Raw genomic sequence first — 18,532 nt, forward strand, 5'->3', positions numbered from 1 at the left:
TAGAATGGAAATTTTTATTTTACAAATGAAACAGCAAAATACTTCTATGAAACTGACCCAGAAGTCACACTTTGAATTAATGCCTTGCAGTTGAATTTTCTCAGTTCATCAATTAAGACAGATTAAGCCTCTGTCTGAGGAAGCAGCATAGATGAGATTTAACCATGATGATGGAGATGGCTGGCGAGATTAAGCAAAGGGAGTCATGGTAGCTCTGTTTCAAGTTCGTTTTCTTCTTGGAAACATCCTCCATGGCCATGTGAGACTTAAAACAAAGACTGTTACTGTCCTGGCCAAAGAAGAAGGTTAAAGTTGTGTCACAGAGAATTGTAGATTACTCCTCTGCCTTCATCCTGAGACATGCATCTTTCTCAGAGAGTTCTGGCTACACCAGAATATTCTTTGCAATAGCATTCAAAGTCCTTACTTGGGTCACATCTGTTACCTTTAGAGAATATTCTGAGCTAGAAAGAGAGGCACCCATGGCAACAGAGAAATTTCTGCAATAGAAATAATAAAAGAAGAGATAATTATTTAAGTTGTTGAATGAGCCCTCCTATTGGCACTTTGTTTTACAGGCTATTTCCTGGCGAAGAACAAGGGTGAGTCAAGGACCCTGGACTACCTACCATATTTCGTAATTTTTATTAATCACTTGAAACATCTAGTAACCAAATCTACCAGATAGTATAATTGATTTTATATCTAGAAATGTAAGTTCTCAGGCTCTTACTCCTTTTATATCTCATTTTCCCCAGCTTATAATCAATTACTAACTATTAAATTACTGGAGTTCTCTTAAGTATAATAAAAACCCATAATAGTTTCAATTCCTTAATGGTAATATAATTTCAAAATAACTGAAAACAGAGAGCAAAGGTGAGGAAAGAGTAAGTATTAAAGGTAGGAGGAATAAAAATGACTATGACTCTTCCATCCTCACACCATAGTTACTAACTTTGCTAAAGGAAAACACAGGTGAATGAGCACACATACAAATCTGACTTATTTGAAGCTTAGCTGCTGAATTAAGAGTTTATTATTAACTGGTCTAAGTTCAGCAATGACTTACTGATACAATGGTTCATCTACATTCAGAAGAGCCTGCTTAAATAAAGCAAGATAAGAACCACTTTGCAGTTGAAAACTGCAAAAATAACTGCACTACTTACATACTAATCGTGACATTCCATTTATTTAGCATGCCATTAACTAAGGTTTTCCTATTCGGGGAAAATTAATGTCATCCTTTCTTGTATAAGTCAAATACATTTTTTACCGAAACTTCATTCCTGAATCTCTAGCAGACCGAGCAGAACAGTGGAATTCTGTGGCACCCGAACCTTCAAGGACCCTTTGTAGATTTCTGTCTGTTATACCACCCCCTGTTGGGGAAAAAAAGTAATACATCAAGTAGAATAGAATTTGGCATAAAATTTAATGAATGACTGCTTGCTCTACCTTGAACCCCCATACTGAAATTTCTCATTAACTCAAGAATTATTTTTTCCCTACTAAGCTAGAATGAGATTAGAAAAGAATGGTAAGATGTAACTACAGATTCTGGAAAACAATTGATAAGGTCATAGAACCTATCATGGAATTTTCTATGTCCATTGGTTTATATAACAATGTTATACATTACTGATTTTAAATCTAAAAAGATTACTCTAGGGCAAGGAAAATCGAGTGCTCTTCTATCACTGACTCCCCTTCGATTAAAGAAAAATCAAATTAAAACAAAAGCAGGATAGGCTTGAGGGCAAAGCTTCAAAAGCACATCCTCAGAGATGTGTATGAAAGAGAGAATCTCCCTCTCTCTCTCTGGCACAGCATTCAAACACCACACTGACAACACTGGAATTGGGAATAATGCAGTGTTATACAGTTTATTCATTATAATATCAATTTTTTTGTTTCATTTCACAGAGTATCAATTATTCTGTAGAATAATTGAATAGAATATAATTATTCTGCAGAATAACTGAAAGAATATCTACTTTATTAAAACTGCACAATCAAGTGCTTTATGATGAACAATCTCTTAAATATTTATAAAGAATCGTATTCCCAACTGATACTAGATTATAAACATAAAACTAATTCATTCATCTTTATATCCTCTCCTAATATATAGGAGTATTCAAGAAATATTTTTTAATGACTAATAAAATATGTATTTTGTACCTCAAGCTATTCAAGTTGCTGAAGTAACTTGACTTTACACATTCTTTTGGACTCATTAATTTTCTTTTTTTCTTTTCTTAGCGGTATAGTAACATTACTGAGCCCTAAGAAGTAGAAAGAACACAGACCGAGAAGTCAGATTTAGATTGGAATTCTGGCTTCACCCCTGTGGCTCTTCACACCTATGGATCTTAGATAAATTTACTCAATTTTTTTCACCAGTAAAAGAGCGATAACTGCCTACCCCACGAGTTTGTTGTAAAAGTTAAAGGATAAATATGTTATTTCCTTCTAAAAAATAACAAAATGTGTGGCTACTGAACCTTTGTTGCTCAGTTATCAGCAACTTTAGGACACAGTTAATACATTTTCCAAAACACAGACTAACACATCTTTACAGTTGGAACCTGAGAAGACAACTAATTCAACATCATCTCTTTAAAGATGAAGAAATTGGAACTTAAATATGTTGTAAACTTCATTTTGAAAGTCCCAGAGGGAAACTACTATGATCTTTAAAGTTCCCAATGATGAATAACTCATTAGGCATTCAGGTTGACTTACCCAGGAATTTTTACTCATTGGTACTTATTTACATGAAATTATAACAATTTGTTTATAGATCTATTCTAGGAGGTCCTCAATTAAAAAGATTACTTCATAGTCATTTCTGTGTTTTCACATCCACCCCAGAACCTGGCATATAATTATCATTTACTTGGTAAGGTTTGTTAAATAATCACAAAAATTTTCATATATAACATTTCTCACCTAAGCCTGTGGAGGAGTAGTTCCTTGTGTAACTCTGCATAGCAAGTCATGCTTTGCACATAGCAGATAACTTAATAATTACATAATAATCGAAGGCAATCTTATTAACAATTGAGTAAGTCTGGCTATTAGTTGTCAAGACTAAATACATTTAGTCTTAAATGGAAATGCATCAGACTCAGTTAAATCTCTTGAATATTCCCTGATTAATCTATAAAGGGTCTCAATTAGACAGATAACATGTGCTTTCTATCAGCTAATGTATCAGGGACTTCGAACAGGCCAAAGCTTTCCTAAATTTCTGACTATCACTCTATCTGGCCTCTTCTTAAGAGTTGGCCTTTATCTGGCTCTCACCATTTGGACCCCTGGTCAGTGCTGGCATCACTGGTTAGTGATACAACAGACACTGTATGCCTTATGATGTGTTATTAGGTTGGTGCAAAACTAATTGTGGTTTTTGCAATTATTTTTAACCTTTTAAACCACACTTACTTTTGTACCAACCTAATATGATATATACAGAATCACCCAAGAAGTATTCTTACCAAAAATAATTAACCAGAATCTAATCAAGCTTTATGATCTACCTACCAGTTTACAGGAAATACAGAGGCTAGGAAATACAAGCTAAACATTATCAAAAGGAAACAATTTGATAAATCCACAAAGTAAGACATTTAACAGGGTAAGTGGCCCAAACTTTTTAAATGTCATTTTCTTAAAAGCAAGAGAAAGGAAAACTTCTATATTAAAAAATGTTAAAATCACAAACAAGTGCAATACTTATTTTCTAATGGGATCATGGTTTAAACATATCAGCTATAAAAAAACATTCCGGGACAACTAGAGAAAGGAGATTAGTCACAGAGTAGATGGTATTAAAAAATTAGTATCTATTTTGATAGATGTGATAATGGTATTGTGGCTATAATAAAATGCCCTTTTTTTTAAAGATGCATAAAAATAAAATGTCATGCCTTTAACTTTAAAATACCTCAGAATAAAAAAAAATGAGACAAATATGGCAAAATGTTAAATGTATGGAATGAATACGTGCTATTTTCTACCTTTTGAAATGTTTGCGAGAATAAGAAAAAATTAAGATGGCCCTTATATGTATCTCCCTCTGATTTTAGATCTCCTTATCTAGTTCTTTAAAAATAGTTCATTTCTAATGAGCTATTATGCACTTAATTGATCTTATAGTTATCGTCAAGAGTATATGATCCAATTTTTCTGGCTATAAGGAGGAATTTGGTGATGGGAGATTTTCAGGAACTGAGTATTATATTTATTCACAGATATTACCTAAACGTTTGCTTACTCCTTATTAACAATTTGGACATTCGGCCCTCACACAGTGTAGTAGCGTGAGCCTTGGTATGCTTTACCAGAAATGAACATCCACATTCATAAAATTCTGCACTATGGGAGAGCAAACATGGAGAAAGTCCAACTCCAATCTACTTCTTCATCTGCTCTTCTGTGAGCTAATCCCTGCTGGAATGTTCTCCTTATTTAAAGTTTTAAATTCTGGCAGAGATCTCCCAATCTTAAACATTTTAATCTTACTATATATTCTTTCCCCAGACACCTAATATTTTCTTCCACACTGCACTGCCTCCTTTGCTTTTTCTCCACTACAGTTTGGTGTTACATTAGTGAATGGATACATAAATAAATACCTGGCATTACCACAATTCTGCCTTTTGCCTGAAAAAAGAAAAAAATAAACAAGTAAATTTTAATATCTTTCTCTTAAATGGTATAATAAAGCAGTGAGAACAGAAATCTAAGTATATTAAATTTAAAAAATTACTACTAGTGTTTAATTTTCAATAGATATTTTCTATTTTGGGGGGATCCTGGGTAAACTGTTCAGCATAGTAACTTTTTCTATCCAGAAAGGTTATTTTATTGTATTACTTTGAAGACTTGTACTGTTATGAACACAAAGAACTGGAAACCACAATATAAATACTGAATAAACACACCATCTTAAGAAAAGCCATTACTGAAAAATAACACTAATCTGAGTTCTTGATATGGGATGGGATGTTAAGTAGTGAATTTAAACAAGATTTCAGCAGAAAAGAAAGTGCATGGCATTATCTGTAAATTACTGGGGGGAAATCTACTCAAATTTTGTATCCTCAACTAAATCCCCTAGCTTATTATGCCAATTAAACAAAACCATAGGTCCATTTAACTGGGTTTTAAGTAATAAAACTAAACTATGTGAATTGATTTAATTTATGATATTCCTAGTAGATAGATCCTGAAATTTCCTTATTTTTATGCCAATATTGATCACATTTCCTAAACAAATTCTGGTGATATACCACTGAAAGTCAAAAGGAAATTGCCCTATTACAAATGCATACTTACTGGAACTAGTAGTAGCAGGTAGGTAACAATGACAGAATAAAAATTACGTATTATATTAGGCTCACTAATTTGTAGAATAAAATCTGTACATTATACATAAATTGAATTTTTTCACATGTGGATTCCGAGACGAGTTTTTCATACCGGACCAGCCAATCCTGCTAACCCAACACAGTTCCAAGTCATTTGCCTCTGTTCAGCCTGTGTATGCACCCAGCCTACATTCTACCCAACTCAGGTTAGCTAGACATTCTTCCTTCTATTGAGTGCTACTGAACACTGGAAAAAAATTCAATCAAGAACCACCCATAATTTAGTTTCTTTTCCCATAAAATAATGAAACATTCAACTAGTGTATTCAACAAATATAATTAATGCTGAAAAAATATTTCTACATCATGTCTAGTTAGGACAAATCAGAAAACTGAAAGATTGGCTTAGTGTGGGGAGGAAGAAATGGGGAGAAGAGAACAAGAGGTTTTGTGTCCAATGTGAGAAGAGGGGCAGAAGGGTAAAGAAGAAAGAGGATACAAGATGACAGAAAACAGAAACCAAAAGAAGGGAATAAAGCAAAAAATGGCTAACACCAGAAATAACTGCAAAAAAGGGACAAGAATCAGAAAGTGTCAATAGTAGTGACAGCATAAAAACAGTGAAAAGGGAAGGTAATAACAGTAGGCAAGAGAATAGAGATGGTCATGAGTAGAGAGATAAACCACCTTTCTCCTTACTTTAAAGACAATTTATAGATACTTTCCTGAGCTCTAAGTAATTATCACTGTAAAGTTAAGGTGAGCATTCAATACGATTTCCTGTTGAGGGTCTTTATGCAACAAAGCAACAAATTCTAAAGCAGCTCCAAAGAGCTAGATATATTATAGAAGCCATCTATGAAAAGGATTCCAAATTTATGTAGTTAAAAGAAAGTTGAGGGCAAGGAATGATTTGCTGGTGCAAAAAGGGAAACAGACCAATAAAAGACTTAGAGTGATCATAGAAAATATGATGTGACAGCTACAAAATTGCCTTAGCTGCATATTTCAATATCAAGATGTTAAAAAAACTCTTTTGTAGAGTATGAGTTAACAACAAATTGTGCTCTACATTGAGCAAAATTAGAACTTCCAGACAAATATTTAAGTAACAGACTCAGTAAAATGATCACAAGTGACCTCAAACTCTAACTTCTGGTATATTTGTCACTGAAAAGGCAAATAATTTTCATGATAGCTGAGTTACATGTCATTTTGGAAAAGTAGCCCAAAGTTACCAAAAAGAAAATTATATGTATATATTCTGTGAAAATCTGTAGACTGCCATTTTCTAGATTATTCAGAGAACCCTCTCCTGAACAGTTTTTTTTAACCCTGATCAAACTGATCTATCATGAAAGTGTCAAATGTCATTTTATTCACTCATCCATCCATCTAACAAATACAGGGGGTTCCAAAAAAATGTATACACATTTTAAGAAAGGAAAAAACTATTAAAATTGTAATACTCAATATACTGTGTTTCCCCAAAAATAAGACATAGCTGGACAATCAGCTCTCATGCATCCTTTGGAGCAAAAATTAATATAAGACCCGGTCTTATTTTAGTATAATATAAGTGAATTATAAAATTATTTTACTATAAGTAAAATATATAAATAATATAAAATAAGACGCGGTCTTATTTTACTATGACTGGTCTTATATTAATTTTTGCTCCAAGTGATGCATTAGAGCTGAACAAAAGAAGAATACAAGTTACGTTTGACTTCTGCAATTACAAGAGGTTCTCAAAGTGGTTACCATCAGCATCCAGACACTTCTGATTATCACAAACTACTGCTTGAACAACACTGACCAAAATGTCCACTTGTATACATTTTTTTTGGCACCCCCGATATTTAGGCACTATTCTAGGTATGGGAAATGTTGTGGTTGAAGGGATCCAGAATATGCCACTGTGGCATAAAAATTATTTTGAGCTGAAGACATTTGAGTTCCTGAAATTCCTTATGTTCCTGCAAGCAGTGCTTCCCAAAAGAACTACAAAAACAAACAAACAAACAAACAAAAAAAAAACCAGAAAACACCTCAATTGTCATAAATCCCTTCCCTGGGAACAACTCATCAGCATCATACCCAAAGAGACATTGTCATAAAACTATCATCTCCCATCTATTCTTCCAAAGGTCCATTTACCTTTCCAAAAAGTCATTTGTTTTCCCATAAGTGCCCTTTCTCCTTCCTCTTCTAAGTTCCTAACTGTCCTTTGCCCTATTCCTCTCAGATGGTATATAAGCCCCAAATTCTAAGCACCTCTTCGAGTTACACTTCTTTGTGAACTCTCAACCATAAATACATACAGGTGTGACAATTAAGTTCATGAACTTGTTGCAAAGATGTTGTTAACTGTTTTTGATATCACAAGGATTATTCATTATGAATTTGTACCAACTGGACAAACAGTTAACCAAGTTTACTATTTGCAAGTGCTGAAAAGGCTGCGTGAAAAAGTTAGACCTAAACTTTTCGCCAACAATTCATGGCTTTTGCATCACAATGCACCAGCTCACACGGCACTGTCTGTCAGGGAGTTTTTAGCCGGTAAACAAATAACTGTCTTGGAACACCCTCCCTACTCACCTGATCTGGCCCCCCAATGACTTCTTTCTTTACCCGAAGATAAAGGAAATACTAAAAGGAACACATTTTGATGACATTCAGGACATCAAGGGTAATACGACAACAGCTCTGATGGCCATTCCAGAAAAAGAGTTCCAAAATTGCTTTGAAGAGTGGACCAGGCACTGGCATCGGTGCATAGCTTCCCAAGGGGAGGACTTCGAAGGTGACAGTAGTGATATTCAGCAATGAGGTCTGTAGCAACTCATCTAAGATGAGTTCACAAACTTAATTGTCAGAACTTGTGCGTGATTAAAATCTGCTTTTTTACTTGCTAATCTGTCTTTTGTCAGTTTAATTTGTAGGCCCTAAAATATTGAACCTAAGAGGGTAAAGAAAAAATTTTTCCTCCCTGACATGGTGAACAAGAGAAAGTCCCTACTTTCATGGAGCTTATATGTTCAGGGAAGACAGATGAGACAGGTATATTTATATAATAAAATTTCAGTTATCAGTAAGTACAATGGGAAAAAAAATAAAGTAAAGCAATAGAGAGTAAAAGAAGGGGGCTATTTCGTAAAATTTAATAATTGTTAGGGTTATTATAACAAGTAGAATAAGACTGTTCAGTATTCTGAAATGTACTGAAGGATGCAGCCATTAAACAAAATATTATCTAGAAAGCTGAAATAATTTTAGGAGGGAAAAAAAAGAAACATTTAACTGTTTCTTCCAAATGAAAGTTTTATAAAACATAGGTAAATGACACTTTAAGGAGATGAATTCTATCACTTTTTGGGGGGGCCTTCCATAAAAAATTTACATTATTTAGAGTTACTCACCTAAAGTTATCAAAGTGATTTAACCTGATCTTAAGAGCCTTAAAAACGCGCATGTGAAAGAAATAAGAATTATGTAAGTATATTATTGCATACTTCCCTTTTCCTATAGAGTAACCACAAAGTCAGTAATATTTAGTTTCACAACCTAGCTGGACAACAGAATATCAGGAGTAACCACAACGGAGTATTAGGAAGAAAAGAAAGAAACTGTACCTGATCTATGAGTCGCTTTATGAGAGGCAGCCCTTCTAGTGCAGAACTGTCACATCCACTGGTCAATACTCGTTCAAATCCCAAAGTTAAGAGAGTCTCTAGAGCTGCCATTGGATCATGAACCATGTCAAAGGCTGAAATAAATAAAACTGAGTTTTGAACAGATACCTCTAACATAGTGCTTTCCAAAATGTAGTATACACATTGATCTGCTGGACCTGTCTTGTACTGGCTTGCAAGAGCCAATTGTTAAAATATGCAGGAATTTTGCAAGCATGATTGTTCATCCATTGGCAGCTTGAAATCAATCAAGGTGGAAGGATCTAAACCACAGAAATCAACAAATGCTACAAATAGGGCTCTTTTTTCCCCCAAGAGCCAGTTTATGAGCACACCAGTCTGCATACCACTGGTGGTACACATGATCATTTTATTTTATTTTTTTTATTTTTTTTTAATTAATTAATTTATTTATTAGTTTCAGGTGTACAAAACAAGGTAATACTTAGACGTTCATCATTTATATCCCTCATACTGTGAACCCCCCTCCCCCCATCCACTATCCCTCCGACCTTACACTGAACCATCACATTATATATATAAAATTATAGTTGGCATTCATTAATGTTTAGCTTCTGGTGTACAATGCCATGATCAGGTATCCACAGTATCCCTGAGGTGGTCTCCCAAATAGAACGCATGTCCATCGGATACCCAACAAAATCTTTACAACATTATAGAATACCTTCCCCAAATTAATTTTCAAAAAAACCCTGAGGCCATCTTGTGGTTACCAGCTGCTTCCAAATCCCTTCACCTTTCCCCTTATCCCCAACCCCCTCCCACACACCCATCTAACCACTCTCGGTTTTTTCTCTGCGTCCCTAAAACTGTCTCTGATTAGTTCATTCACATAGTCTTTTCTTTAGATTCCATATATAAGTGAGATCATATGGTACTTGTCTTTCTCTTTCTGACTTATTTCACTTAACATAATGTTCTCTAGATCCATCCACATGATCATTTTAGATGGTACACATTTGAATTGGTGCATTTGCCTAAATGCAGATTAGAAGTGAAAACTTTCCAGTTTTCATCAGTTATAAAAGTTTCTCGAATTTAAAATAAGATTTTAAGAAAAGTATTAAATAAATTTGGACAGGTAGCACTCAGATATGATAAAATTGTAAATGTGATAGGCAAGTGACTCATTTTAGGAAAGTCTGCGCTAAAGCTTCAGAAAAATTGGACAAACATTACACTCACCAGTTCTAGAAAAGGCCTTGGTTCACATTCTCGTTAATGACTAGTCTTTTCTACTAATCTATTTTCCCCACATACTTACAGGCTCATAGTATAAGGACTGTTGTTTACAACAAGCTACATGAGGTTTCAATTCCATGCTACTTTCTGAGAGACTTCTCTCCTTCTCATAGAGGAAAGTGGCACTAGGAATTTCAAACAGAGAAGCTACTGCCTTGGTTCTCAGCACTGCAACGTGATCTGGAAGTTTCAACCTATGGTGGATTCAGCGTTAGACCCTTCCTTTCACCCTGTAGTGTACGGAGGCAGCTTAATCTACTACAGAGGATTTTCCTTTTTTAGTGGCAGCACCTTCTCATCAGGGATTACAATGTCATATTATCTCATTAAATACATGAGAGAAAAAAATGTGAAAACATGAAAACATGAAAACATTTTTGTTAAATCTATTGAATAGTTTAATGAACTTATGTAAAATAGGTTAGCATAAGTACCTGCAGATGTGACTGAAAAGTCAGTTTTGTGATTGCAAAAAAAAAGAACAGAAATTTAAAATGATTTTCTTAGTTTAAAAACAAAATATACATTCAATATGATGGGTTTATTTTGAATTATTTAGCATGTCAAATTTTAACTATATTTTTTTCAGGTGTTTACTAATTTAAGTTACTTTTCATATTTAAAAATGCTTTTTGTTGGCTAGCCTCAAGATTCTGATTTTCAAGACCTCTAACATCTTTTATATTACTAGTTTATAGGCATTGCCATAAAGTCAACAAAACATTTTCTGGTAGTATTTATTATCCATTAAAAAAAGGTAATAAATGCTTTATCTTTAATTTATATAAATGGATTCAAGCGCTGGTGTCTACTCTTATCCTAATCTTTGAATACTTACTCAAAAGGTCAGAAAAACACTCAATTTTTAAAGCATACCATCAAGTCAAAGGAAAAAACAAAGACTGAATACTTCCTGGTTTTCATGTGCAATAAATAGCAATGCCTACTGAAGTCAAAATCAACCAATGCTTGGCAAAAGTGTATGGAAATTAGAACTACCTGAATTTATAGAGAAGATGTAGTTTTTATATGAAATTATCATGCACTTTATAGAAATTCTGGTATAGATAAGCCATCAATAATGTAAAGCAATTCTGTACACTACAGTGAACGTCTATCTGTTCACTGACTGACAAGCATCTATTTCTTCTTTCCTCCTCCCTAATAGTATCCAATTCTTCTTCAGATATTCACCTCCTCTCTGCCCATGAATCTTTTATTCTTCTGGGAAAGTTGACCTCACTTGTAGCTCTACGAATGGTCTATCTAGCTTAAGCCAAGTAGTAAAGTTCATTTCACAGGCCACAGTGATTTATTCTTTTTGGAACTGCATATGACCTAAGACAATCTAATAAAAATGAATCTCAGGATTCTTGCTTGAAATGTCGCGACAAGTACATGCACTTGTAGGCAATGCTTACTCTCTCACTCTATTATATCCCACCATTACCACCATCTATTTTTAACAACTTTCCCCAACTGAGGCGTCATATATTCTAGAAACTGTGCATTTCTAAATTTACAACTGTTAGTCACAAAGCAGTATAAACAAACCAATTGGTAACGCTGTGACACTACAGAATTGTGTTCAAAAACAAAAAACGGTTGTGGCATTCAGTGAAATTAAAAAACTGACACCGTTCAAGAAAACTTCTAAAATGGAAATGACTTACCTCGGTGGAAAGTGACTGGCAGAGGACGGCAAAGAGCTATAAAAAGAAAGTCACATAATAATGTAAATGAGGAGGTCATCACTGATTATTATTACAGAATTCTCCATGTTATAACGGGACTGTTTTATACCTTCCTCTCCAGAGTGAAGACAGTGAACTAAAATAATAATAAACGGCAGTCTCAAACATCCTGTGTTCCCATCTCTGATTTTCATATTTTAAAAAATGGTCATCCACTCCTTAGAGGCACCGAATAAAAATTATACATCTGGCAACTATAAGGGCAGCATTACATCTATTACTTACTCCTCCGAGAATCTTCAAGAAATACTTTGGGCTAATAATATAGATTGTTTGCTTCTGTCCTCTCCACGTCTCCCCATCCTCATGAAATGCAATAGCTTTTGTGGTTTTTGGTGCAGTAATGAAAGGAATCACGGTAAACTTCCCTTAAACCCTACAGGAACAGTAGAGGCACCTGATCTATGGCAACTGAGGAGTCAGGAAGGCTATGCCACACACACTCCCTACTCAGTCATCTAAACAACTACTGTTTAAAACAGGTTAGTGTAAGTGCCTGCAGGTGTGACTGAAAAGTCAGTTTTGTGATAGTGTTTTTCTATGTCAGGAATATTAAACGCAATCATCATGAGAGGCTTTTTGGTGTCAGATACAAATTCTTACCCATAAGGGACATGCACAACTCTTTGTCAATGTGTCCATCTTCAGTCAATGCCCCAAATACCAAACCATCAGCACCATAAAGTTTGGCAAGACCAATGTCGGCCTTCATCACCTCAACTTCACGATCTGAATATAAAAAATCACCTCCGCGTGGCCGAATCATCACAAAAACTGGGATCTGGACACATTGCTTCACTACTTGAAGGATACCTACAAGAACAGGAAGCAGACTAATTAAAATGCAGACGTGAGTGAAAAGCTCAAGGAAGTCAATAAAATAACTGGTCTTTTACATTTGCTCTTATGTATTACTTCTACAAGACATGGAAGAGTTGACTGAAGAAACCAGAGAAAAGTGGACCTAAAAGGAAGGAGGACACTAAGAAAAAAGTGTATAAGGTAGAAGTTAAATAATAAGAAAATCAAAGCTAAAAAAAGAGCAATTTAGAAAATAGAAGGAAGTTACTGCATTAGGTTTTTGGTTTGTTTTTTTTTTTTTAAGTCCAACAGTTTATTAGAATGTAGACATAAAAAAAAATCCTCTCTGTCAGGAACATAAATTGAGGTTTTTTAACCTGGTACAAGCTGAATCAAAAATTAAAAAATGCACTAGTGTATTAACATTTTTTCCATTCATTTGCCATACTAACAGTGCAAACACAAATTTGGTCTAACCGTACAGACTTTCTGCACCTTCAGACTGTCTGCACCTTAAAAGCATTTGTCAGTTGACTCAACAAAAATCCTTTTACTGGTATGTGACATTTGAAAATGTAATAACTACCAGGTTCGATGTTCTATCAGTGTATTCCCTAGTATTTGGGTTCTCCTTTCTAATTGGTTACATCTCTATTTAAAACCTACTATAGTGATAATTACATAGTGCTGAAGTTTATGATTCTTTAAAGGACAAAGACATTTAGCAAAGCCCTTTTTTGAAAGAGATATGTAAAAGGGAGCAAAGTTCTACTTATTTGTGATTTTATGCAGAAATCTATGAATAAAAGTACTTAAATACAGCACAATTTGTGGCTGGCTCAGAAACCCTCAATAGTTTAAGATCTACGGCAAACACCATAAATGTTAACCCAATATTAATTTACTTCTTTTTCCTTGCTAAAAGAACTCCAATTATGCGTGGGTTACTAATATGCCCAATACCAAGCAATGAAACATGACTGCTAAAAACAGATTGCACTCAAATTTACAGATATGTTCTAAGGATTTCCTAGGGTGGTTAGGGAACACCCTCCTTTAGGGAGAAGATTCCAAAGGGCTACTGCATATATAAACCTTTTATACTAAATAATGTTACCATCAAACTCAGAGTAACATATAGGAGTCAAAATTTCATATAAGGACTTCTGCTTTTGACCAAGAATAACAGAGAATGAATTCACCCTTCCACCTATAATAAATAACAAAAAAAACCCAGACAAAATATGTGAAACAGGGCCAGCCCAGTGGCTTAGGCAGTTAGAGCTCCATGCTCCTAATTCCGAAGGCTGCTGGTTCGATTCCCACATGGGCCAATGGGCTCTCAACCACAAGGTTGCCGGTTCAACTCCTCGAGTACCACAAGGGATGGAGCGCAGCGCCCCCTGCAACTAAGATTGAACGCAGCATCTTGAGCTGAGCTGCCGCTGAGCTCCCGAATGGCTCAGTTGGTTGGAGCGCATCCTCTCAACCACAAGGTTGCCGGTTCGACTCCCGCAAGGGATGATGGGCTGTGCCCCCCGCAATTAGCAATGGCAACTGGACCTGGAACTGAGCTGCGCCCTCCACAACTAAGACTGAAAGGACAACAACTTGAAGCTGAACGGCACTCTCCACAACTAAGATTGAAAAAACAACAACTCGACTTGGAAAAAAGTCCTGGAAGTACACACTGTTCCCCAATAAAGTCCTGTTCCCCTTCCCCAATAAAATCTTTTAAAAAAAAATGTGTGAAACAATAGTTGATAAGACACTGGATGTCGAGCAACAAAGGACAATGATGCCTGAAAGATGGGAAACAAACAAGGTGAGCTCTGTAATTGACCCAGATTACTACCTTGAAAGTTTTCCAGGCCACAGCATAGGGAGAAAGAACCCAGGTGGAGGCCAGAGAATTCTGAGTTGAGGAGACAAAGCTGAGAGTCCAGGCTAGAATTCACAGAAGAGAGTGCCAGGGAGGGCAGAAAGAAAGCTGGAGATCTGCAGAGAACACCCTTCTAATATTCAGCTGAATACTAATCAGTGCATGCATGCAAGGGAACTATGCAAAGCCAGGAAAGATCCACTGAAAAGGGTTACAAGAAATAATGCCTATTATTCATACCAGGCCAGGAATAACATCAATTTCCACCAGCCAGATAGGAAAACTTCAAGATTCATGGAGCACTGGGTAAAGTACACAGAAGGGTCTTGCCTCAATAGTAGGGAATAATTAGCTATAGACTGACTACTGTTCCAGACCTGCTTAACAAATTTTAAAAGCTAGACCCAATAGGAACAAACTGTTGCCAAGCAACCTAACTGCTCAATAATATTTACAGGAATACAGAAATATCCAGTATGTGACAAAGTAAATTCATGTCTTGCATTCAATAAAAAAACTGTCAGGCAGGAAAATACGATACATCATGAGGAGATAAAGCACTAGAATGAAACCAACCTACACTGATACAGATGTTACAATTAGGAGTCAAGTCATTAAACTAGTTATTATAATTTATTCCATATGTTCAGGAAAGTTAAGAAGCTACATGGGAGATATAACAACAGACTGAAGAGACGAAAACTACAATGTGTGAGATAAAAAATAAAATGAACTAGGTAGGATTAACAGTAATTAGACATTGCGAGAAAAGATTACTAACCTTGAAAACAAAGCAATACAATTTATGCAAAATGAAACACAGAAAAAGGAGATTTAAAAAAAGGCAATTCATCAGTGAATTGTAGAATAGATATATTCAAACAGTGAATCGAGAATAGAATATTCAGATGTAAGTATAATTGAAGTCTCTGAAGGAGGGAGTAGAGGACATTAAATGCTGAAAATTCTCCAAACCTGATAAAAAGTATAAATGCACAGGTCTAAGAAAAATGAAGAAAACTACACTCAAGTAGATCATAATAAAATTGCTCAAAACCAAGAAGAATAAAATCCTAATAGCAACCAGAGAAGAGAGACACATTACACAGAAAAGAACATAGGTATGGTTGACAACAGATTTGGTATAAATTACAATACAAGCAAGATGACAGTGGAAAAACATTCTAAAACTACTAAAAGAAAAAAACTATCAACCTAGAATAGTATACTCAGCAAAAATATCTTTCAAAAATGAAGATGTTTTCAGACATACAAAAGCTGAAAGAATTCTTCACCAGCACACTTGTACTACAAAAAAAGTTATTACAAAAGAATTACTTCAAGAAGGAGGAAAATAAAACCAGATGGAAATATAGATCTACACAAAGGAATTAAGAGCCCCCAAAATGGTAACTATACATGGGTAAATATGTGATTGTTTTCTTATTATTACAATCTCTTTAAAAGATAACTGACTCTTTAAACAAAAATCATTCACAGAGCTGCAAGAATTGGTGTGAACTTCATGGGCGGGTTAAACTAGTGTGAAGTGATCAGCCCCAGATTTAATGTGTGACTCAAAAATCTAGAGAAATGGCAGAATAACCTGCTTCTATCCTGTCAGTTTGGTTTCACTATAGTGATAATCTCAGCGGACATCATAAACAATGAAGACGAAAGACAAAAACACAGGGGAGGGAAAATCCTGAGATTCTTTTTCTAGGGATGTAATACCTATGTGCAAATAAAATGCCTTAGTGGAAATAATAATAGTAAATAATAATAAAAGGTAGTGTGAAGTTTTTAACACATGTAGAAGTAAAACACATGACAACGGCAAAGACCAGGAGGATAGAAATGAAGACGAAAGGCATTAAAACTGAGGATGCCAAAATGGAAAAATTATAAGAAAACCCTGGTCCTTGATATTACTGCACAGCAATTGAACCAATACTAACAGCAACTACCTATCTCTCAACTTTTTGATGTATGAGGAGAAAAACATCTATTTGATCACATCCTTGACAGATAAATTTATTTACAATCAGAAGCATTTCTAACTGATATAATATCCATAGCATAGTCAACATGTTAGTAACATTAGTAAAGGATCCCAATGAAACAGATTATCAATTGTCTCCAGGCAATCACAAAAATGGACCCTTACCCATGCTGGGTGTGGTTCCTCCTTCCAATAAACCAGAACATAATTCAATCCGACCAGCACCTGTGATAAAAAAGCATTGTTCAGCACAAATTTTTTTAAATTTAAAGACATATCAAACAAATGAAATATTTGGATTTTGATTCAAAGAACTGCAAAATAAAACAGTACAAGTTAATAGAAATCTGAAAACTAACTGGGTATTTTTGATATTAAGAAATTATTTTTTAAGATATGTTAGTGATATTGTCGGGTTTTTCTATTTGATTTTTTAGGAGTCCTTTTAGAGATACATACTGAAATATTTGAGGATGAAATAATATGATGTCTTGAATTTGCTTCAAAATAATCTAGGGATGGGGGAAGGAAGGTTAAGAATACAGATTAGGGAACTTCTCAGCAGACTACGGCCCACAGGTTCAGAGTGCAAAAGAAGCCTCGAGGTAAAAATAATGTTAAAAAAAAAAATGATAGAAGTACTCATGATGAAAATGTCAACAAATCTCTACAATCATCTTTAAATAAATGGTTTTAAAAAAATTAAATCTTTGCTAAATTCAATAAAAAGTGGAAGTTGGTGAGTAAGCACTATTGTGGACATTTGATTCAAAATATGACCTACTAAGGGAGTAAGACTAGAAGATCATAATTTTCTAGTAGGTTTTCTAGTTGGTTGGTTGTTTTCAAAAGGATTACTAGAATCCTTCCAGATCACAAAGGCTCCCAAGGTCAGTTCACAGGATTCATTATCAGACTCTTAAAAGGACTGTCAATTGCCGTTCATTCTCTAATTTTTCTTACCTCCTCTTTCTGCGTTTATAGCTGATTCCACTGAATCCACACACACTTCCATGAGAAATCCATTTGTTGCTCCTAAATACATGAAAAACAATGCAATTTCATGACGGTACTACCAATCCAGACCAACCTACCACAAACATTTTACATTTTGCTGTCAAAATCCAACTGTCCAATAATAGGGAAGTAGATTAGTACACTAGGGCTAATAAATAGTAAATGCTATAAAATACCACATTAATTATTAAACTGATGTCTCTGGACTGTGAAATAACAGACATATGTATAAGAAATTATACTGAGAAAAATACGTGTGTACACTGAATGCCAAATTAACCTTCCTAAAACAGATCTCATCACCATATTCCAGGCAAGATTCTTTCAATGCTTCTCAATGCCTGCAGAATATGTTTCAACTTCCTTATAAGGAATGTATGTTCAAGAGCAGGGACTGACTTCAAATCCTGGCCCCGCCACTTACTTGTATGATTCTGGACAAGTTACTTAACCTATGTCTTCCATAAAACAGTGTAGAAACCTACCTCAGAGCAATGAGGCTAGAGATAATTCATGTCTACTGGATACTACCCACTAAGTGTGTAAAAAGTATGTTTCATCAATTATTATTTTCTCTATATGCCTCCAGTTCTAATCCCTATCTCTGGTCTTGCTTATGCCATCTCCTCAACCCATAATGTCCGCAGCTCCATCTATGAATGCTAAACTCTGCCAGACTCATATCAAATCACATTCCCATGTTTCCTTTCTCCCAAAGTGGGAAATTGCATCTC

The 18,532-nt window shown here is 35.0% G+C and overlaps 1 protein-coding gene across 5 annotated transcripts in view; it reads right to left on the minus strand.

The window, feature by feature from the left end:
• The window catches only part of CUTC (cutC copper transporter), a 20,899-nt gene continuing 2,367 nt past the window's right edge, over window positions 1-18,532 (minus strand). For 2 of the 5 annotated variants that reach the window (XM_081073541.1, XM_081073539.1), the window contains exons 2-9: window positions 17,745-17,816; window positions 16,947-17,006; window positions 12,700-12,909; window positions 12,016-12,051; window positions 9,020-9,153; window positions 4,647-4,674; window positions 1,280-1,385; window positions 1-500 (exon numbers count right to left, since the gene is read on the minus strand). In XM_081073541.1, coding sequence (XP_080929667.1) covers window positions 386-500; window positions 1,280-1,385; window positions 4,647-4,674; window positions 9,020-9,153; window positions 12,016-12,051; window positions 12,700-12,909; window positions 16,947-17,006; window positions 17,745-17,796 — 741 coding nt within the window. In that variant the 5' untranslated portion in view covers window positions 17,797-17,816 and the 3' untranslated portion in view covers window positions 1-385. Of the gene's footprint in view, window positions 501-1,279; window positions 1,386-2,187; window positions 2,292-4,646; window positions 4,675-9,019; window positions 9,154-12,015; window positions 12,052-12,699; window positions 12,910-14,752; window positions 14,845-16,946; window positions 17,007-17,744; window positions 17,817-18,532 lie in introns of all 5 variants that reach the window. The other 3 variants (XR_013994940.1, XM_081073540.1, XM_081073542.1) reach the window with 3 other exon arrangements.

Source organism: Rhinolophus hipposideros (assembly GCF_964194185.1).
Source record: "Rhinolophus hipposideros genome assembly, chromosome: 15".
Classification (NCBI taxonomy): Eukaryota; Metazoa; Chordata; class Mammalia; order Chiroptera; family Rhinolophidae; genus Rhinolophus; species Rhinolophus hipposideros.